The sequence below is a fragment of the Dromiciops gliroides genome, chromosome 6 (assembly GCF_019393635.1).
Source record: "Dromiciops gliroides isolate mDroGli1 chromosome 6, mDroGli1.pri, whole genome shotgun sequence".
Classification (NCBI taxonomy): domain Eukaryota; kingdom Metazoa; phylum Chordata; class Mammalia; order Microbiotheria; family Microbiotheriidae; genus Dromiciops; species Dromiciops gliroides.
This window is the reverse complement of record NC_057866.1, coordinates 37,259,760-37,283,501: the sequence shown is the minus strand read 5'-3', so window position 1 is coordinate 37,283,501 and position 23,742 is coordinate 37,259,760. Positions and strand designations below refer to the sequence as shown.

The 23,742-nt window shown below is 43.2% G+C and overlaps 1 protein-coding gene across 1 annotated transcript in view; it reads left to right on the top strand.

Annotated features, from left to right (window-relative positions):
* KIAA1549L (KIAA1549 like) overlaps positions 1-23,742 on the top strand; it is a 311,060-nt gene that overhangs the window by 193,534 nt on the left and 93,784 nt on the right. Inside the window, 4 exon segments of the mRNA XM_043969915.1 lie at positions 529-680; positions 5,453-5,624; positions 11,476-11,639; positions 23,310-23,500. Of these exon segments, the coding sequence (XP_043825850.1) occupies positions 529-680; positions 5,453-5,624; positions 11,476-11,639; positions 23,310-23,500 (679 nt within the window).

The window sequence follows — 23,742 nt, the reverse complement described above, 5'->3', positions numbered from 1 at the left end:
CTGCTGACCTCCCAGCTCAAGCAGTGCCATATCAGAGCACATGAAGGATGCTATATTTGGAGTGAAAAGACCTGGGTTCAAATCTCAGCTCAAAGGGCAGTTAGGTGGTGCAGTGGATAGAGTACCAGCCCTGGAGTCAGGAGTACCTGAGTTCAAATCCAGCCTCAGACACTTGACACTTACTAGCTGTGTGACCCTGGGCAAGTCACTTAAACCCAATTGCCTCACCAAAAAAACAAAACAAAACAAAACAAAAAACCAAAAACAAATCTCAGCTCGGATTCCCTGTGGAACCCGTGTGTGAGTCACACAGGCTCTCTGAAGCTCACTTCCTTCATCTGCAACTTGAGGGGTGGGAGGATATGGCCTCTGGGGCCCCGTCTAGCCCTGGAGTTCAGACTTCTAACCTTCTAACCTTTGCCAACGGCTCGCCGATCTGCGGGTGTTCCCTCTGAGCAGGGTCTTTGGGCTCCCTCCAGAAATAGGATCTCCCAGCGTGACCCCTCTGTCCTCCTTCTCCATCCACAGTTCTTCAAGGGGTGGACAACACCTTAGTGGGACTCCATAACCAGAGTTTCGCCAGAGTCATGGAGCAGCGGCTGGCCCAGCTGTTTATGATGTCTCAGCAACAGGGCCGGAGGCTTAAGCGTGCCACCACCCTCGGGAGCTACACAGTTCAGGTGAGTTGTAGGAAGTCCCCACACACAGACACACACCTTGGGTCGGAAAATTTGTGAAAAGTCCCATGAATCAGTGTTTTTTCTGTTTCATTTCTGTTCTTCCAGGAATATATATATATACACACACACATACACATATATGTATATATATGTATATATCTGTGTGTATATATCTATATATGGGCATTTAGGTGGCAAAGTAGATAGAGTGCCAGGCCTGGAGTCAGGAAGACCTGAGTTCAAATCTGACCTTGGATGGGTGACTCTGGACAAGTCACTTAACCCTGTTTGCCTCAGTTTCCTCATCTGAACAATGAGCTGGAGAAAGAAATGGCAAACCACTCCAGTATCTTTGCCAAGAAGATCCCAAATGGGGTCACAGAGTCAGACATGACTGAAAGCAACTGAATAGTAAAACATTTCATTGATGGCTTTTGGTCTTTATATCATTCATTTTTTGAACTCATCCCCCCCACTCCGAAATGAAGCCCTTCCTTGTGACAAAGAATGTTGATTTGGCTCTGACAATGTGGAGAACAGTCTGTCCTGCAGACTGCCATCGCCTGGGGTAACTGTTCTTGGAGCTGCTCTACTGTGAGAGTGGACATGGGCCATGAGAAGGGAGCTTCAGGATTGTTTTAGCTGCAACTTAAGAAACAAGACAAAACCAAAAATGGATGCTCCCCTTCCTTAATTAGGAGCAATCAAGACTAGGAGGTAGTGTGGGTCACTGGAAAGATTCCAGGATTTGGGTTCACGTCTCAGTGAGGCCACTTATTACACCATATGAGAGGAGGTGTTTTGCATACCTCAAAGTGTCCTATAAATGTGAGCTGCTATGATTATTATCATTATTAATGTGGTGAATCATGCAACCCCTTTCCGGGCCTCAGTTTCCTCCTATGAAATGGGGATGATAACATATATTTCAGAGGGTCGTTGTGAGGATCAAAAGAGATAACATATGATAATGCTTTGTAAACCTTATGATGCTGGCTATAATTATTAGCTCTCTCTCTCTCTCTCTCTCTCTCTCTCTCTCTCTCTCTCTCTCTCTCTCTCTCTCTCTCTCTCTCTGGCAATGAGGGTTAAGTGACTTGCCCAGGGTCACACAGCTAGTAAGTGTCAAGTGTTTGAGGTCAGATTTGAACTCAGATCCTCCTGAATCCAGGGCCAGTGCTTTATCCACTGTACCACCTAGCTGCCCCCAGCTCTCTCTCACTGACTCTATAAAAAGGAAGAGTTGCTAAGTTCTCTCACTAGATTTTGGGATCTTCCCACCACAGGATCCATGCAACACTTGTAATTTACAAATTATAAATTAAACAGAAAAAAAGAAAAAGATGATGAAGAAATCTCCTGCAGACCCGTGTCCGTGAAATGAGATTTGCCTTAACTGGGCAAAAGCTTGCAATCCTGGAGTCCAGTGCCAGCTGTACAAGCCTGATAATCTGCATGTGGAAAGGACCTGCCTAGCCCTTCTAAATCTCTCTGTGTCTCTCTCTCCCCCTTCCCTTCCTCCCTTCTCTCTCCTCTTTTCTCTTTTGTCTGTCTTCTCTCCCTACCCCCTGTGAATGTGTGTGTCTCTCTTATCTCTCTCTCCTCTCCCCCTTCTCTGTCTCTGTCTCTCTGTCTCTGACTCTCTGTGTCTCTGTATCTCTGTTTCTCTCTGTGTCTCTGTCTCTGTGTCTCTGTCTCTCTCTCATTCTCCCTCTCTCTCTCTCTGTCTCTGTGTCTCTCTCTTCTCCCCTCTCCCTTCCTCCCTTCTTTCTCCTCTCTCCTCTGTCTTCTCTCTCTACCCTATGTGTTGTGTGTATCTCTCTCTCTGTCTCTCTCTTCTCTCTCTCTCTCCTCTACCCCCTTCTCTGTCTCTGTCTCTCTGTCTTTTTGTGTGTCTCTCTCTTCTTTCTCCTCTCCTTCTGTCTCTGTCTCTCTGTGTCTGTCTCAGTCTCTCTGTCCCTATCTCTCTCTGTATGTCTTTCTCCCTCCCTTTGTCTCCTCTTCTCTGTTTCTCTCTCTACTCTCTCTTCCCTCTCCCCCTCCCTCCCCTCGTCTGCTTATCCATCTCAAATGTAGAAAAAAAATCTATGTGAAGCAGACATGGGGATATGACTGTAAGTCTCCAGTTATCAGATGTGTCAGTGACCTCCTAAGAGTCACAGGTCTGGACAATTTGCCATTAAATCAAAATAGAGAAAGATTACTCGGAGGTCTCCTTGCTGCCTGTCCAGTCAAATGGAAACCCTGAGTAGCTGGTGTGCCCTGGAACCCCATGCTAAATTCATTCTCTGAGTCTCATTATGTCTGGGCCTTTCTTCTTAATCCAGAAAATGAAAAGGGATTGGGCTGGGGTGGAGCTGCCGGGTCTTTAGGGAGAATGAGGTCCACATTCACAAGCCTGCAGATTTATGAGTGATTCACGGGGCTGAGGCAGCTAGGTGGGATAGTGGTGTCAGGAAGACTTGAGGGTTTCATTTTGGTTTCATTTTGTTTGAGGTTTTTTTTTTTTTTTTTGCAGGGCAATTAGGGTTAAGTGACTCGCCCAGGGTCACACAGCTAGTGTCAAGTGTCTGAGGCCAGATTTGAACTCACGTCTTCCTGAATCCAGGGCTGGTGCTTTATCCACTGTGCCACCTAGCTGCCCCCAAGACTTGAGTTTTAATCCCACCTTAGACAGTTCCTAATTGTGTGACTCTGGAAGAGACAAATCCCCTCTCTGTGCCTCAGTTTCCTCATCTGAAAAATAAAGATAATAATGGCGCCTCTACTCCCACAAGGTTGTCATGAGAATCAAATGGCGGCATATGTGAAGTTCTTTGCCAACCTTAAGGTACCATAAAAATGCCACCTATTATTGTTAGCTTTGAAGGTCCATATTCACATGGACCCAGAATCAGAAATTCAAGAGTCTCTGCTGTTTTCAAAACCCTCTTGATGCATCTCTTGGGAATTTTGATTGGAAAAAAAAGCTGATTTAAATAAGTCCTATCACTTAAATCACCTTGAATTGTCCTCATGTGAAATAGCAGGGATAGGGTATCGGGAGATTGAGAAAAATGGGAATATTAGTGTTTCCGAGGGGCATCATGGAGGAGCAACAAAGGGAAAGACCTGTGCTCAAGTCCTGCTCCTGACAAATACTAGTTCTCTGGCTATGACCAAGTCACTTAGATTTTAGTGTCCTAGTCATTCGGTAAGCATTGATTAAGTGCCTACTGTGTGCCACAAGCTGTGCCAAGACAGTTCTCTAAGATTATAAAGCCATAGGATCCTAGGGAGAAGTGGAACACACCTTAGGGGTCATTGAATCCAGTCCCCTTATTTCACAAATGAGAATGTCAGGCTACCAGTGATCTTTCGTGATGGGAGGAAATTTTGCACTATGAATTCCCCATGCCAGTGGAAGCTGAGGTCCAGTTCCCAACAAGAACCAGTGTTTCTCATTCAGTGCCAAAATTCTTGTCTCAAGATTACCATTAAAACACGCATACAGGGGGCAGCTAGGGGGCACAGTGGATAAAGCACTGGCCCTGGATTCAGGCCTGAGTTCAAATCCGACCTTAGATACTTGACACTTACATTGCCCCCCCCAAAATAAAACACACATACATACATGCACACTCACACATATTCATGCACACTCTCTCATAAGAGACATGCATGTACATGTACTAATAAACACACATAGACACAAATATATGTACTCTCATACATGCACACACATCCCCACATACTCACATTACTTATTCTCTCTCTCTCTCTCTCTCTCTCACACACACACACACACACACACACACACACACGCACGCATGCACACACCTCTCTCATTCACTCTGAGGATACAGTTTATAGTTATTGTTCATTGGTTTCCACCATATCCAGCTCTACTGGGACCCTGTTTGGGGTTTTCTTGGCAAAGATACTGAAGTGGTTCACCATTTCCTTCTCCAGCTCATTTTACAGATGGGGAAACTGAGGCAAACAGGGTGACACAGGTAGTAAGCGTCTGAGGACAAATCTAAACTCACAAAGATTAATCTTCCCTGAGTCACTCTATCCATTGTTCCACCTGGCTAACCAGGGATACAAGTAGGTTCCAATTAGTGTAAATAATGAATCTCATGAAGTGGTCGGTTTTTTTTTTTTTTGGTGAGGCAATTGGGGTTAAGTGACTTCCCCAGAGTCACACAGGTAGTAAGTGTTAAGTGTCTGGGGAGGGATTTGAACTCAGGTCCTCCTGACTCCAGGGTTGGTGCTCTATCCACTGCATCACCTAGCTGCCCCATGGTCATTTTATTTTAATCCATATTGTACATTCCCATCTGACTGGAATCAAGGATTATATTTCTATAATTTATAATTATATAATTATTGAATAATGCAAATATGAATGTATGCAACCGCCACACAGTATTCATTATTTGCACTGACTGGAACTTCACTGTATTTACTTTGGGGATAGTGGTGTGAGGGAATTATATAAAGGTCTCAGTAGAGGGAACATATTGGATTGAAAGCAAACCTCTAGAGGACTTCTTGTCCCAGGTCATTAATTACTTAATAGAAGAGATCCTGAGGCCTGCGGGAGTGAAGGAGGGAGTGGCCAGAATCACCCAGGTAGCCCATAGGTAACGAAATGAGATTCCAATCTAATTCCTTGGCCAATCTGCTTTCCCCATTGGATACCACACAGCTCTCCAACTGAAGGCATCAGAACAGGGTAGTGAGACTATATCTTTTCTAATAAAAGCCGGGTCTTCTCTTTCTGAAAGATGGTGAAGATGCAGCGGGTCCCGGGACCCAAGGATCCCGCAGAACTGACTTACTACACGCTGCACAACGGGAAGCCTTTGCTGGGGACTGCGGCGGCCAAGATCTTGAGCACCATCGACTCCCAAAGGATGGCTTTGACCTTGCACCACGTAGTTCTTCTACAAGCTGATCGTAAGGGAATTTTAAAACATCATTGTTTCCCACTCTCTGTTTTGGCAATTTCACGGCTGCTGAAGAGGAAAGGTGTGCTTCAGACCAGGGTTAATGGGCGCATATTTGAAAAATCAAATGGATGACTTTGGCTTCTGCTATGGACAGAAAAGGGAGAATGGGGCGGGGAGCGGGGGTGGAGGTGGGGAAACAGGACAAAAGATGTCGATGAATGATGAACGATAATGATAATGTCTGCTTTCGCTCTCTAATTGCCTCCAGCCTTGGTCTGCCCTTCTCTGCGGCAAATCTAGCAAACACCGACACGATCATGATTCGGGTGAGCCAGGTGAATTCAGGTTGATTGATTCTCCCCAAGAGGTTTCCTCTCCCACGCAGGGACGAGAGCTTGCTGGCACCACACAGACTCTCTAAGCATGGCGGTGGCGACTCCTATTTCTTGCCTAAGTGAAAATGTGATCCCGACAAAAGTCTCTAAATAGAAGCTGTCACTTTTCCCCTCCTGAGCTTAGATTGCTGCAGGAACTTTGTTCCCATTGGGGTTTAAAAGGAAAAATTCCCCTGTAAAAATTCACTTTTACCTTCAGAATCTCTTAAATTCCTTCTTAGAAATCGTCAACTCAAGGTCGGTGTTGACCTTGGTTGATTTAGTTCAATTTCTTGAAGCGGTGCCTCATTCTTTCAGCAGCTAATGAGCCCTCTGCTCTGAGATTATTATTTAGTTGATACAGTATACTACTTAGTATATTTGTATCTTTTTTGTATATACTCATATATGTATGATGTGATAAACATTTATTACGCACTTATTATGTGTTAAGGCACTGATACAAATAAGAAAAAGAAGACAGCCCCTACCCTCAAGGAACATACAATCTAATGAGGGGGAGGAGAAGCAGGAGTAAATCGGGGTACTGATGAGGTGTTGGGTATCAACGCTAAAGCAATCTCCATGATGATGAGTTTCTTGGGGATGAGTGTATGATGAAAATGGTGATGGAACTGAAGTCAAGTGGCGTATCTGGTGGCAAGGGCAGCTAAGTGGTATAGTGGATAGAGTATTGAGCCTAGAGACAGTAAGACTCATCTTCTGAGTTCAAATCTGGTCTTAGATACTTACTAGCTGTGTGACCCTGGGCAAGTCACTTAACCTTGTTTGCCTTTGTTTTCTCATCTGCAAAATGATCTGGAGAAAGAAATGGGAAACCATTCCAGTATCTTTGCTAAGAAAACCTCAAATGGGGTCACAAAGAGTTGAATGTGACAGAAACCAACCAAACAACAACAATCTGAAGCATCTGTACAAGTTTCCCCTGGTTAGGCTGGGGCAGGTGTTTTTTTGGCTTTGTAACCACCTCCTAGTTCAGTGCCTGACTCTTAGCAGGGACTTCGTGAATGCCTGTTGATTGTCTGAGTGACCAAACATCTACTTTATGCTGGGCTCTGAAATATAAAAACAGTACCTTTCTTCAAGGATTTTACATCCTATGAGGGATTTACACAGCCACAACTGAGCCTTGCAGGAAAGTAAGAATTCAGAGGGGCAGAAGCCTGCATGTGGCAAGTTTCCCCCAGAAAGGCGAGAGCATTGGATTCCTGTGTACAAATGCTTCTGAGGCAACCATTGGGACCTCAGCAGATTCTCCCATCCCCACCTGAGGCTCTAAAACTTTGTGCTTTTGACTGAGGGTCAGCAAAGCTGCCCTGTTGGAAGTGCCCTCTGATGAAAGGTCAGGGTTATCCCACTTTCAGAATGGGGGGGGATCCCCAAAGGGCATCAAATGAATTCAGAGACATGATTCACAGGGGAAGGGAGGCCATCATCAAGCCTAGACCTCCTAGGGCAGGGGTTCTGAATTTGGGGTCTTTTCACTTGTTTCTTCCAATAACTATATTTCAATATTATTGGTTTCCTTTGTAATTCTAAATGTCTTATTTTATGGAATTAAAAGCATTATTCTAAGAAAGTGTCCAAAAGATTCACCAGAAGCCAAAGGGGTCCAAGATACCACAAAGTTTAAGAACCTCTGGCTTAGGGAATCCTCAATGGCTTCCAGAAAGCCACTGCATTTCCCAAGGAACAGATGGATTTTCTTTGTCTTGAACATAGTAGGCCTTAATAAATGTTCACCATTAATAAATATTGAAACAGACAAAGGCAATAAAGTAAACAAATTAATGCAATCACAAGTATAATTATTTTAGGTTCCCCCTTTTAAATATATACTCCAACTGTAATTTTTAAAAACTTTAAATTTTATTGATAGCTTTTGTTAGACACCTTCATTTCCAAATATAGCTGTCTCCCTTGCCCTGGACAAGAGGTGTACCATAGTAGATAAAGGTCTGTCCTAAAAGCCAGGAAGTCCTGAATTCAAGTCATGCCTCTGATGCATATTGACTGGGTGATAATGGACTGAGCCTCTCGCTGACCAAGGAAGCTCTCTAAGACTATAAGATGCAGAGAAGGTGTTGACTTGAATTGGTAGAGGGAATTTCCCCATCTAAGAGTCCCTTATGCCAAAGAAATCATAGGTCCAAGACCCTATTCCCTTCCTCTTCCACAGAGAGCCATCTCTTATTATAAAGTCCAAAAAAAAAGAAAGAAAAAATAAACAGGCTACTCCCATTACCCAATGCCTCAAGTGAGAATAAGGTTACATATGATGTTCCATAAGCATAATCCTCCACCTCTACCATGAAGAGGCTCTTCTTCTTCTGACCTCTGCTTCTGGACTAGTCCGGCCATGATCATTCCATCACATTCAGTTTCAGGTTTTTTATCCTTTTCATTTGCATTAATTGAGTCATTGTGCACATTGTTTTGTGGTTCTTTCTTTACCTTGCATCGGTTCCTAAAAACTTTTCCCTGGGCTTTCATTCTTTATCCTTGTTTTTAGGAAACATTTATTAAGTGCCTGTTGCATGTAATGAATAGTGTTAGGCAGTAGGGAAGCAATAAAGATTAAAGAAGCCCAATGTTCAAATCCTATCTCTGATGCAGTCTGGCTGTGTGACTCTGACTTCTCAGTGGTTCTAGACAGTTCTCTTAGACTATAAATTGTAGGAGACATGTTGTTTCCTTTATCACGGCTGTTTCCTCTACCAAAATTCCCTCTATCAGTGAATTCTAGGCATGGCCAGCAAAAAAGAAAAAGACGTGACCCCTGTCCTCGTGGAACTTACAGTCTAACTAGTTTTATAAAATATACATAAATAAGAGTGATAGAAAATGGAACATGAGGAATGCAAAGTTCTTTTTGGGGGATTCAAAGAGGGAAAGATACTTTTCTCCTAAAAGGGGGGTGGGGTGGGGACGATGACTGGGGAAGCCTTCCTGGAAGAGATGGCCTTTGAGCCAGATCTTGACTAGGACTTCCAAGGAGAAGCAGAGAAAACTGAAGGCTCAGGAAATTGGGCGAGCAAAGACACAGAATGGAGAGAGTGTGGAACACACACCGGGGATGGCAAATAATCCATTTTGGCTGGTGCCTGGGGCACAGGTACAAGCACAGTATGACATGCTTGCAGAGGTAGAACGGACGTAGCTCAAAGAGGGCTGTGAAGGCCAAACTCAGGAGCGTTTTTACACTGACCAAGTGGGATTTTTGACTAAAGCATATTTTCATTTTTTTCTGCTTAAAAACTTGATTTTTTTCATCTCTGGACATAAATATTAACTTGATTCCCAACCTAAATTGTGAAACTCTTGTAAATTAGATTAGATCTAGCCACCTTGACCCTTGCCTGGCACTTTGTACCTTCAGGTGATTATGCCAATGAATACATGGATGTTGGCTCATTTTCATTGCTCTGACCTTGCTCACATGAGCTTTAAAAGGGAATTGACTAGCGTGCAGAAGATGAATCCATTCCATCTCAATTTGAATAGAGGTCAAGAGATTACTTATATGGTACCAAGATGAAATACAGCATGTGAAAATAAGAAGGACAAGTCAGAAAAATCCCAATGTTTTGCTAAAGAAATAAGATGTTCTCAGCACCATATTCTCATCACCATTATGTGTGTTTTTCCCTATTAAAATACAAGTCTATTAAACTTTATATATATATTTAAACAAATAATCTGAGTATAATAGAGATTTGTGACTTCAAATGCAGCCCTCTTTTCCTGTTCTTTGAATATGGAAATGTTCATACCTAAAAGAATTTTAAGAATATAAGGCATAAAGGAAACTTGTGACTATATAGTGTGTGGGTCCTTAACATTTTTTGTGTCATGGACCCTTTTGGAAGTCTGCTAAAGCCTATGGACCCCTTCTCAGAATATTGTTCTTATTTTTATTTATTTTTGTTCCATTTAAAGTTACAAACTGTCTCTCTCCCTCCTTCCTCACTCCACACCATAGGAGGCCACCATTTCACTCTCTCTCTCTCACACACACACACATATGTATATACATATATTTCTTTATAAAATTTTTTTGTTTTGAACTTTTAATAAACATTTTTACTTAAAGCAAAAAAATAGGTGGGAAGCAGCAGTACAGAACTAGAAACAATGGGTCCAAATTTTGGAGAGCAGATCAGCTGTTGTAAAGAAAATAACATACATTATAGTAACACGACAAAATGGGATGCTTTGGAAAGAAGTAGGTTCCCAATCACTAAAGGTCTTCCCAAAAAGCTAACTTATAACTTGTTTGGGTTTATACATATATTTCTGTAAAACCATACTCTGCATACTTCTGTTTATCAGTTCTTCCTCAGGAGGTGGATAGTACCTTCCTAAGTCCTTTCTAATTGATTTGAGCATTTATGATACTCAGAATAACTTACTCATTCACAGTTACTCTTCAAACAATATTGGTATTACTGTATACAATATTCTCTTGGTTCTGCTCATTTCACTTTTCACTATTTCATGCAAGCGAGAATATTGTTTTTAAATGCAGAAGACATTTATGAAAATACACAGGATTACCAAGAAGCCAATTCTATTGAAATAGTTCTAAAAAGGGGGCAGCTGGTTGGTTCAGTGGATAAAGCACTGGCCCTGGATTCAGGCAGTTAATCCAGCCTCAGATGCTTGATACTTACTAGCTGTGTGACCCTTAGCCTTCGTTGCCCCGCCAAAAAAGGAAAGAAATAGTTATAAAAAATTTTTTAAAAGAAGTATATGGAGTCCAACTTAAGAACCCCTGGTCTCTAGAGATAAGGACTAGCAATACAAGGAATTCCCAGATTATTATAGCTACTCTACCAATGCAGACCAGTCCTTTCTTTGAAACTTCTAGAAAACTGCCTCCTAAGAGGTTAAGTTACTCACCCTGGCTGATGCAGCCAATATGTGTCAGAAGCAGGAGCCGAACCCAGCTCTTCATGGCTCTGGGTCCAGCTCTCTATCTGCTGGACCATGCTGCCTCTCATCTTCCCAAGATGAGTCTATAGATTATTTATAGAAAATGGAATAATTTTGAATTCCTGCCATAAGACTATAAAATACAAATATTTGGTTGCAACCCCAATAGCAATAAGCATTTAAATGTCAACAGATACGCATTATCTAATGAGCCGTTTACAGAAGTTACTATTCTGATTACTCATTTGTTTGTGCTCACAATGCCAAAGCAAGTCCATGGAATCTCACTCTACCTTCATATCAGGTCTTGGCTTGCGGAAAGCTGGCTTCTATCTGCCTATTTCCAAGTTTCACAATCACATCTTCATTGTCTTCTCTTTCTGGCATCCTATTGGGAAAAGAAGGGTTTCCCCCTGACTATGGATCATGGGCTTCCTCTTGGGGGGGAGTCATTGGGTTGAGTTTTCTGCAGCCTGAGTTGCTCACTTGTGGCTCTGCTTTGGTCCTGTTGTTTTTGTTTTGCTTTAGCGGTCGTGAAAAACCCTCCCAACAACTTGTGGATCATTGCTGCCGTCCTGGCCCCCATAGCCGTGGTCACCGTGATCATTATCATCATCACAGCTGTGCTCTGCAGAAAGAACAAGAATGACTTCAAGCCAGACTCCATGATGAACCTGCCACAGAGGGCCAAAGTAAGTGGGGGATGGGCCTCTCATGAACATGACCCTTTCATTTAGTTGTCATTGGAAATGCCCTTTGGGGATTCAGAGAGGGGAGCAAGACATTTCTTCTGAGACTATCAGGGCTGGAAGAGAACTTACTTGGAATATTGGATGGCAGTTAAGTCAAGTCAAAAAGCATTTATTAAGCACTCACTGTGTACTGACTTATTACCAACAGAATGGAATTCCATAGGGCACAATGGAAGGTTAAGGTAGAGTGTCATATGGACATGGGAGGGATGGGTTAGAGAGAGTGGGGGAGGGATCCAGGTAAGAGACTTTTAACCTAATCAGTTTGTGATTCAGGGTGGGGCTGTAGGGCAAGAAATTGTTATGACCTTCACAGCTGTAATGGTGATATTGATTTGAGTATCAATTCCTGAGCAAGAGGTGGAAAGCAAAGGGCATTTTGTAGGAGAAGGAGAAAGAGAAAATTACTTATGAAGTGTAGGGAAGATGGGTGAGTTCCTGGTCCTGTCTAATAGTCAAGATAGGATTGAGTAGAGTCTTGGGGCTTGGCTGGTTAAAGCCTCAGCCATATCAGCTCTGCCTCAGGTCTTCTGCTTTAGTGTCGAGTAGATTCCCTCTCCCAGGGAGGGGGATGCTCAGGAGGTCTTTGGTCTTGGACCAAAGTGACTGGTGTGGGAGAGGAAGGGTGGCAGGGAAGAGGGTATGTCTGTAGGCCTGTTATCCTTTGTGGGAGTGATGCCCAATAACACCAGGTTTTTTCTACTCCCCTTTAGAAAAACTTGTGTCTGTTTGCAAAGCTGGTGCTATGGGATTTTTTTTTCTATCATTAAGATATAAGAACTGGGAGGGCAAAGGTTAGCCCAGTGCTTGATGATTGATTAATTGAAGACCCAAGGAACTAGAGACCTAGTAGCATCATAAAAGGTGCGAGCCTAAAGTGACCTTAGAGATCCCCTTATCCCAACTCCCTGATTTTACAGAGGGGGAAACTGATGCCCACTTGCCAGAGGTCATACAGCTAACTGGACCCTGTAATGCCCTTCATCTTCACCTCTGCATCGGTCTCTATCTTCCTTAGAGACAGAGCTTGGGCACCACTTCCTACAAGAAGCCTTCCTATAACCCCCTTGTTTTTAGGGCCTCCTCTCCCCTCCGAGATTTCTATGCCTTTATTTAGTTTTTAACATATCTGTGTACATGTCATTCCCGCCCCCCAGCAGAATGGGAACTCCTTAAGACCAGGTACTTTTTCATTTTTCCTTTTATGTTCTCAGCCTCTAGTCCATAGCCTGGCACTTCTCTTCCTTCCCTCCTTCCTTCCTTCCTTCCTTCTTTTCTCCCTCTTTTCCTCCCTCCTCCCTCCCTCCTTCCTTCCCTCCTTCTTTCCTTCCTCTTCCTACCTCCTTCCCTTCTTCCCTTCCTCCCTTCCTGTTCCCAGTGAATAAATTTTAATTAGTACAGATCTACAACTGAAAGTTGCCTAGAGACACTAAGAGGTTAAGTGACTTGCCCAGGGTAACACAGCCAGTATATGTTAGAGGCAGGATTTGAACCCCAGCTCTCCCTGACTTCAGGTCCCACATTCTATCCACTAGGCCATACTGACTGCCAGGTACTTAATGAATAGTTGCTGAATTGAATCAAAATGAATCAAAGAAAATGACAGGGTTGGGGTTAGACTAGTACTAGTCTTTTGATACCTGATTTAATTGTCCCTTCTGCCTTATCGCACTGCCTCCTACTTCTGAATAATCTAACTAGAAGAGCCGCAGCTTTCTGAAACAGTTAATATAAACTTTACCATTCAGTGAAAAGAACATCGGAATTAGATTTAGAGAACCTGGGTTCAAATTTAAGCTCTACCACTTACTGTCTTTGTGACCTTAGACAAGTCACTCACTTCTCTGGGCCTCTTTTCCTTGTCTGAAATGAGGAGTTCAGACTAGAGGGGCCGCAGGGTCTACGATGGTGAGGTCTGTGACTTTCATTCAGCAGGTGTCACTTAGGACCAACCAGAGAAAGAGGAATAACTTTCCAAGAAGGAGCCTTCCCTTCTCAGCTCAGCCTGGCTCAGTGACAACTTGTACCTGTTATGCAGAACAGAGATGAATGGCTTCCCATCACAGTGGGTCCTTTAAGGTCAAACCTACACCGTGTTCAGCTCTGCTCCTGGCATCTGCCCAGGACCCCTCAGAGAAGAAATCCCCAAATTTAAACGATGTCTTAGAAAATATGCGGTGATCCCTTGCCTGCCTCGTGGCCTAAAATCTGTGCTGTTCACTGTCCTCGGGATGGATTTAATTTGCCCGGCTTTTCCAGTATGTGCTGATGTCCCTAGCCCCTCTCTCCTGGCCTCTGTGTCCTGTGATCTTGCGGGCTGGGCTATCTTGGGAGCGGGCACATCGGTGTGGAGTCCCTTGTGGGGAATGTTGAACTGAGTTGTCCTGGGGGAGGCTGAGATAGACACTTCAATTTGTAGGGCTCCCTATCAGGAGAAGCCAGACCACTGGAGTTGGCTTACGGCCCCTCTCTCTCTCTCTCTCTCTCTCTCTCTCTCTCTCTCTCTCTCTCTCTCTCTCTCTCTCTCTCTCTCTCTCTCTCTCTCTCTCTCTCTCTTTACTGCAGTCTTTCGGCTGTTGCAATAGAGTGTGTAGCACTGCAGCCTTTCAGAAAAAAGCCAGCTGCCTGCATCACTTCCCACAGCCCTGCCTGTATGAACAGAATTCAATTAGTGACAAGGGCATGGGAGGGAATGGGAAAGTTTGCCTGCGATGCTATTCTGTAGGCCCCGGGGTGGGGGCGGGGGATGTCAGAGGCAGCCGGGTAGCTTCGGCCTCACTACCAGAGTTCCAAGGCGCCTTCGGGTCCATTCTCTTTGCTGGCCCGGCCGTCCTAAACCTAAGGTATTGGACAGAGAAGGTCAGTGTGGCTTTCCTGGGATCTGTGGCCAGGCTCCTCTCAGGTAATGGGCGTGAACATCTGCACCCATCTTCAGAGACCAGGTACTATATGTGACACTGTGACTTCGGCCGCTAGTGGTGCGAGCCATGGCACTCCTCGTCCTAGGATGGGAAATTCTGACGTTGTATCTGATGGCGGGCTGCAGCAGGTCCAACTGGAGGGCCTGATACCCTCTTTTCTTTTGTTCAAGGTCATTCTTTTTTTTTTTTTTTTTTGCCTCTTCCTTTGAATTTTAAGCCTTCGGTGGTCATAAAGCATCTCAAAGGTTTCCGATCATTTCTTTCTTTTTTTAATTGCATATTTTTTTAAACCTAGTTAGCCTATGTGTTCTATCTGGTGCTCAACATTCCATCTCCCATCTCCTTGACTTTGTACAGGCTGTGCCTCAAATGCCTGGAAAGCCCTTCTTCCTCCCCTCTGCCTCTTAGAACCGTGAGCTTCTTTCAAGACAGTTCAGGTGCTACTTCCTCCAGGAGGCCCATCCTAATACCCACCCATTCTCAAGTTGTTAGGACCCTTCTCTCTCTCTCTCTCTCTCTCTCTCTCTCTCTCTCTCTCTCTCTCTCTCTCTCTCTCTCTCTCTCTCTCCCCCTTCTCCCCTCTCCTTCTTCTTCTTCTCTCTTTCTCTCTCCCACCTCTCTTCTTCTTCTCTTTTCTTCTTCTTTGTTTTCTTCTCTCTTCTTCTTCTCCCCTCTTCCCTCCTCTCTTCTTCTTCTCTCTCTCTCCTCTCTCCCTTCTTCCCTCTCCCCTCTTTCTTCTTCTTCTTCTTCTTCTTCTTCTTCTTCTTCTTCTTCTTCTCTCTCCCCCTCTCTCCCATCTCCCCTCCTCTCTTCTTCTTCTTTGTTTTCTTCTCTCTTCTTCTTCTCCCCTCTTCCCTCCTCTCTTCTTCTTCTCTCTCTCTTTCTCTCTCTCCCCCCTCTCCTCTCCTCTCTTCTTCTTCTTCTCCTCTCTCTCTCCCCTCTCTTATTCTCTCCCCTTTCCCCCTCTCTCCACACATATATAGTATGCATATATACACACATATAATATATATGCATACGTGCAAGATAATCGTATCCAATCTATAATAAAAACAATGTATTTATATATTATAGTATTTAGTTATTTGCTTATCTATATGTTTGTTTGTCTGTGCATATTGTTTTCCTGTCTCTCCTTCCAAACAGAAAATAATCTCCTTGAAGGCAGGGGCTGTCCTGTTTTTCTCTGAGTCCCCAGTGTCTCTTATAGTTTTTGACATATAGTTGGCATTTCATAAACTTTTGCCTAGTGAATAAATGAAAGCGAAGAATAGAGAGTCACCTAGAGGAGGATTTACCCTAGGCCACATTCTGACAGATGGGTGGACCTCAGAAGGCTATAATAGAGCCTTAATTGTGCAATGTTATTTGTCATTTGCTTGATGAATAGACTCTATCCTTGCAAAATTCTGGGTGGCAAGACTCTTTAAAAAAAATAATTAATTATGGCCTCTCTCACACATATTCAGGGCATCATCAGTGATGAGTATAGATGACTGTAGAAATACCTGCAGATCTGTTCTATTTCATGTCTGTTTGTTATCTCCCAGTTTTAACAACAAATATTATTGACCTAAACTGGCTTAATTGGGCCTCACCCAATTTCCTGCAGGCTCATTGTTCTTCAACTACTTTTTACTGTTGTATGAGGTGATTTTGTTCGTACTCTTCAGTTGTCTTCCTCTGAAGTATTTTGAAAATGAGCTTTCATCTTAAACCATTGTGACCCTTGATTGCCATATCTCTTGTCTTGGCCATGATATCAGGCATTCACTGCCTAAGTCAGTTTCTGGACTCTTTTGGCCTCCTCGTTGTAGTGATTTTCTGTGGTTAAGCTTGGCAGTGGTAATTGTTGGAGTCAATGTCTTTACTTTCATCCATTTCCCTTTTTGAGGAATTGATTACTTGTTTAAATAGGTCAGCTTGCAGATGGTCCAAGAACTGCATGAGTGCCCTCTACCGCTTTTTCTACTCCTCCATTGCCATCAGTGAAGAACTCATGACCAGGACTTGGGATTTTTTTTGCCATTTACTTAGTTATCTCCCATCACCCATTTCCTTGATTTTGTACAGGCTACCATTTGGCATCATGCAAAAAGAACTCAATTTGGAGCAATCAATCAAACATCATTAACCACCATATGAGTGTCAATCACTCTGCTAGGCATTGGGATGTATAGAAAAAACACTAAAGAAACAGCTCCTTTCCTTCCTTATTCTCTTATCAGGGAAAACAAGAAATCAGAAGACCTGGGTTTGAATTCAGGCCCTGCAGTTTTCCACATTTGTGATTTGGGGGCAAGTCATTTCATTTCTCTGAGCCTCAGTTTCCTGATCTGTAAAATGATGTGGTTGGATTGCTGAACCTCTACGATCCCTTCTAACATGAGGTTGATGAGCCTACAACTAAATAATCTTTTTTTTTTTTTTTTTTTTTTTTTTAGGCAATGGGGGTTAAGTGACTTGCCCAGGGTCACACAGCTAGTAAGTGTCAAGTGTCTGAGGTCGGATTTGAACTCAGGTACTCCTGAATCCAGAGCCGGTGCTTTAACCACTGCGCCATCTAGCTGCCCCTACAACTAAATAATCTTTAAGAGCCCTCTGTCCAGGCGTGTGCAAGAACCAGCTCAAAAGAGCTCATAAGAGTCGTCAATTTCTAGTGTGAGCATTTACACCCCTCCCCCCAAATCAGCAAAGGATCCTAATCAGGACTTAATTTATTGTCTGGGTGATTATCTAGACTTAAAAAAGTAATAGAGAAAATGTTAATACAGATTAAACTTAATAATGTGTCATGAATACATTGAGGGGGGAGGGGGAAAGAGCCAATTGTTAAACATTTACCAGTATACCCCTGCCTCTATCTCTAAAAACTATGAATTAAGTTACGAGAAGTAGGCAAGCTAGCAAAAGTGGCTACTGAAGACATGGTCCATGAATTTGCTAATAAGTCATAGCTGCTGTTTGTAAAGGGAACCTCTAAGACAGAGCAAGTGCTACAGGAGGGACCCCACGACCCTGGGGGACCTCAGAGTGAGCTCTTACAGGATTCAAGAATTAGGAAGCAAAGGATCTACTTCTTTTGTCAGACTTGGAACTTAATAGAGACTCTACTTTTCTCTTAGCCCCATCCCTTTCCTGAGCCAAGAGTTGCCAAGTTCAGATGGTTCCTGCCCCTCAGAAATCTTAACCTGGGGGAATGTTCCACCCTCTCTTCCTATGCTCTTGACTGTACAGAGTTCCTTCAACCTCCATAGTAGGGAGTTTAGACCTCCACAGGCTTTTTACAAAACTATTTCTCATCTGTAGTCTAAAGCTGGGAGACCACAATAATCTCTTGAGGTTTCATGATGATGGGCTGATGTGCTGCTTGTGTTCAAAAATGATCACAGGATTCCAATTAATTTCAATTCAGCCAACATTTATTGGGTGCCTAATGCAGCCAGGGCACTGGGCAAGGCACTGGGGGTAGGCAGGGGCTGGGGAGGGGGTGCTGAGTTAAAATGAGACCTAGTCCTTGCTCTCATGGAGCTTCCAGTTGGGTAGGGAGATTTGATTCCAACACAGATGACCATGTCACACAATATCACCTGATTAAGTTCATCAAGTACAGTTCTAAAACAAAGGGTTCTGGGAGCTCTGAGGTAGAAAAGTCACAGAGGAGAGAAGTACAATTACCCAGGAAGGACTTGCCAAATTGTCATTCTGTCCTTTCACGTTGATTGGCCATCCTCCATAGCACTGTTTCCAGGGTAGTCAAAGGCTCTGTGCTGTTACATTTAGGATCTGGGCAGTGACCTGAAAAGAAGAGAAAATTTTCTTGCTGCAAATCTCGATTTCAAGCCACATTCTAAGTCCCAGGCATTGGGATGATTGGAAATCTCATAAACAGGAATGGATTTCACTGGGGAGAGGAACCCAACTCAGCAACCATTTATGAAGTACTTACCTTTTACTTGTCATGTATGTTCTGGGTATATTTTAATTCTTTTTTTTTTGTGAGGCAATTGGGGTTAAGTGACTTGCCCAGGGTCACACAGCTAGTAAGTGTCAAGTGTCTGAGGCCAGATTTGAACTCAGGTCCTCCTGAATCCAGGGCTGGTACTTTATCCATTGAGCCACCTAGCTGCCCCCTAATTTGATTCTTATGTGCAGTTTCCCTGAATGGAATTTGATCCTCTTCAGGGCAAAAGATAATTAACCTTTGACTATATATCTCTGGCTGTTAGCACAATGCCTGGCGTTTGGTAGGTCCTTGTTGATTGGCTGATTGAAAAATACTGTGCTCTGCATCAAAGCTATAGTGACAAAACCAAAACTGCCTGCCCTCAGGAATCTTACATTCTATCAAAGGGATACATTTTTTACTCAAAAGAGTAAATGCAAAGTACATGCAAAGAGAGCAGCCAAGAATCGAAATAGATAGAGTGCCAAGCCCGGAATCAAGAAGACCTGTGGGGGCAGCTAGATGGTGCAGTGGATAGAGCACCAGCCCTGGAGTCAGAAGGACCTAAATTCAAATCCGGCCTAAGACACTTGATACTTAACTAGCTGTGTGACCCTGGGCAAGTCACTTAACCCTCATTGCCCTGCAAAAAAACCACACAAACCCCCGCCCCCCAAAACAAAAGAAGACCTGTGTTCAAATATGTCCTCTTTCTGTTTCTTGTTTGTCCTTCCTTCTCCAAGAGGACTAATGAAATTAGAAAGGTGAAGTCTTGACTTCCAAGTGAATTGGATTTAAGTGAGGCAGGGCAAAGTCACCAGCCTTACCCCTCCAGAGCCATCTGGGTCCAGTGGCAAAACATAGATCAGGAAAACTAGAGATGGATAGGTCCAGTGCCAAGGAAGACCTTGGCCTTTTTAAGCTAAGGTCTGACCATTACTAGCTATGTGAGCCTGGGCAAATCATTTCATCTCTTATTTATCTCAGTTTCCCCACTTTGTCAAATGGAGATAATAATAGCACTCACCAGGGCAGCTAGGTGGTGCAGTGGATAGAGCACCGGCCCTGGAGTCAGGAGGACCTGAGTTCAAATCCAGCCTCAGACACTTGACACTTACTAGCTGTGTGACCCTGGGCAAGTCACTTAACCCCAATTGCCTCGCCCCCCCCCAAAATAATAATAATAGCACCCACTTCTCAGTATTGCTGTGAGAATCAGATGAGGTAATATTTATAAAGTGCTTCGCAAAGCTTAAAGCCTTCTTTAAGTGCCAGGTAGCTATTATTAGTAAATGTCTTTTTAATTCATTGAATTGTGGCTGTGTGGGTTACAGCCTAAGGCAATGTCAGTCTTGGAGAGGTAGAGCCAGAGAGAACCTTTGTGGGTTTTTTTTTTTTAACTTCCTTTGATTGGGAAGGGCTCAAATATTGATAGAATCAGGAGGAAAGGATTACACTTAATCCTTAAAATTAGCTTGATGGGAAAGACTGTTGCCAGTTTAATCTAAACTGTGATTTAATAGAAAGCCGAGTCTGGACTTGTGCAAGGAAGAATAGGGGCTTTCTTAGAAAGCCAATCCCCTTTGCAATTGCCTAAATTGAGCACCCCCCAGGAAATTGGCTCACAGCTGTCATATTCAGGAGGGATCCCTGATCCAATTAAACCTCACTGATTTCCCATTAATGAACTGGGAGAAAAGCCGGTCTAATGTCGTAAAAAGTCTGAATATACTGAAAGAAATTCCATTTTCCATATTAACAATAATGATGATGGTGCCCTAAACTGGCATGTACATCGAACTCTACTTTCATTTTTCATCCAAGCCTCCCAGGACTCCTGGGAAGCAGATAGCACCTTATGGTCTTCATCTCACAGGCAAAGAAATGGACTTGTCAAAAGGTCACATGACAATTACTTGAATTCCAGGATAGACTCGAAGCTGGCTTCTAATGATACCCTTGTGATGAGGAGGTCCTGCTGAGCTTGCTTTAAAGAAGAGATCATCTTCATTCCCATTTAGGAATATCCATTGGGTTCACACAATCAATGTTCTAAAGACCATGAAATGGGCAGTCATTCTCCCAAGCAGGTTAAACAAACCCCCATAATCTTGTTTATACAATTAATTTGCTTAATGAATTCTGTCTATAGGCAGTGTGGAGAAAGACCAGCCCAAGCTGAGTGGTCACAAATTCTAAATGAGGCAGAATTAATGAAGTTTTATTATGTTTATTGGGATTCCAGAACTAATTTTTTTCCTTATTAAATGTTAGAATCTAGTAGGTGATTACATGGCTTAAAGGAGGCCAGGGTTCGAATCCCACTCTGACATTTATTAGCTGTGTGACAATGGGCAAATCACTTTATCTTTTCTATCGGTTTCTTTACCTACAAAGTGGAAATAATAATAACTGATGTGCCTATGGTACAGGGCTTTTGTGGAGCTTGAATAATTTATCCACCCATTCCACAAGCACTCATTAAGCATTTACTATGTGTAACCCTGGGAAAAATCACTTAACCCTTGTTTGCCTCAGTTTCCTCTTTTTTGTGGGGCAATGAAGTTTAAGTGACTTGCCCAGGGTCACACAGCTAGTAAGTGTTAAGTGTCTGAGGCCAGATTTGAATTCAGGTCCTCTGGAATCCAGGGGCTGGTGCTTTATCCACTGCACCATCTAGCTGTCCCCCAGTTGCCTCATTTTTCAAATGGGGATAATAAGATCACTTCCCTCCCCATATTGTTGTGAGGATCAAATGACATAATATTTGTAAAACATTCAGGACAGTCCCTGGAATGCAGTAAATACCAAATAAATGTTAGCTGTAATGACAGTTATTAACAGGGATTGTGCTAGCCACTGGGGATCCAAAGACAAAAATTTAAGTGGTCCCTTGCCTTCAGGAAACTTACATTCTAATAGGCTACAGTGCATAAAGAGCTCTGCAGATCTGGGTGTCTTCATGAGTCTTAGTGCAGATTTAAGCTTTAGTAGGCTTTGGAGACAGTCAGGAAGATGTTACTTGTTAATGGGAATATGGCTAGGACCTTGAACTATGATTTTCCCGGCATAGGGAACTCCCAAGTGAGGAAAAGCCCTCCCCCACTGCAGTAGCTTCTCACTAAATTACAGTCTTGTAGAGTTGCCTAGCACATCAAGAGGGCAAGTGAGTTGCCCAGAGTTATACAGTCCATTTGTGTCAGGTCAGGATTTGAACCCAGGACCCCCTGAGTTCAAGGCTAGCTCTCAATCCATAATATCAAAGGTGTCAATCAGATGCCTCACAGCACTCCCAAGTGAAGACCAAACCATATTAAAGTGTAATTGGGAAATATTTACTAAAATAAATAATAATGCAATAGAACATAGATAATGTTAATATGTAGTTTTCTGAGTCAACATGTGGGTTACAGGGTGATATCATTATATTATTATGTTTAACGGCCCCCATTTCTACAAGACAGCATGTTGCTTTTTTCATCATCTTCTGCGGGTGCTTAAATAGTGCTTTGCACATAGTCCAATGGGTGTGTGATCTTATTGGTTGTTATTGTTTGTCCTTCAGTCTCAAAGGGGACCATGACATAGGGGTGATGTCATGACTTGCAGTGAATTGGATTGAAGTGAGGGAGGGCTGTGCAAGGTCACCAACCTCACTCTCTCCTCCAGAGCCATCTGGGTCCAGTGGCAAGATATACATCAGGATGACTGGAGACAGCCCCAGATATTTAAAGCAATTGGGGTTAAGTGACTTGCCTAAGGTCACACAGCTATTAAGTGTCTGAGGTGAGATTTGAAGTTAGGTCCTCCTGACTCCAGAGCCTGTACTTTATCTACTGGGCCACCTAGCACAGTGTATTAGTATCACAGTAGAGAAGAGCACTGGACTTAGAGTCAGGAAGAGCTGAGTTCAAATCATGCCTCAGACATTTACTAGCTGTTTGATCTTGAAATTACTGAATCTCTCTCAGCCTCAGTTTCCTTCTCTGTAAAATGAAGATAATAATTACAGCTACCTCACAGAACTGTTGTGGTGATCAAATGAGATAACATGTACAGAGATTAGCAAACTTTAAAGTGCTATGTAAATGCTAGCTATTATTTTTTAAAATAAATTGTAATAGTTAATTTAAATAAATTAGTCATTTTTATAATTACTGATATTGGTATTATCTTAATAATTACTATTTAAGATGTTTTAACTATTTTAATAATAATAAAAAATAAAAACGGAAGTATTCTTAGTTTACCCAGGTTGGCAGAGCTTTAAAAAAGTATTAGAAGTACAGGCTGGCTATTGATGTAGGTATTACTTTCACTGATACAAATCACAGCCCATCCATCCATGCTGATCTTGGGTGACTCTGATCTAAATCTCCTAAATTCACTGCAGGGGTTCAGGGTGGGGCTCATCCATTGCTTGGGACCTTGCTCTCCTGGGAGACAATGTTTGTCAAATGAATGAATGAGCTTTCCCTCTTGCTGCCTCTTAAAGGTCAACTCACATGGGGGCAGCTAGGTGGTGCAGTGGATAGAGCACCAGCCCTGGAGTCAGGAGGACCTGAGTTCAAATCCAGCCTCAGACACTTGACACTTACTAGCTGTGTGACCCTGGGCAAGTCACTTAACCCCAATTGCCTCATCAAAATAAAATAAAAAATAACAAAAGAATAACAAAAAAGGTCAACTCACATCAACGCTTCTTGGGAAATGTATACATCTATCTGTGTTTCCTCTTTGCAGCCAGTTCAAGGCTTTGATTACGCCAAACAACATCTGGGCCAACAGGGCGCCGATGAAGAGGTCATCCCAGTGACCCAGGAAACAGTGGTCCTGCCCCTCCCGGTCAGAGACGCTCCTGCTTCCCAGGAAAGAGAGACTGCCCAAGACGGAAGTACCATTAAGACAGCTCAGTCCACAGACACGAGGAAGAGGTATACATGTAGGGTCCCCCAACTCCCGGAGGTGAGGTAGACAAATAAACCATGGAAAGCAGTTCCCTGGAGTTCATGCTGAGGCTGTTTTTTTTTTTTAATGTCCCCTTGTGATTTCTTTGAATACCTGAAAAAGGTCCTAGGTGAGATAGCGGGCTAGTCACCTGTGCAGACACTTTGCAAAGTCTTCCCATTGGCGATAAAACGTGAGACAGGAGGGATTCTTGTGCTTCTTGAAACAA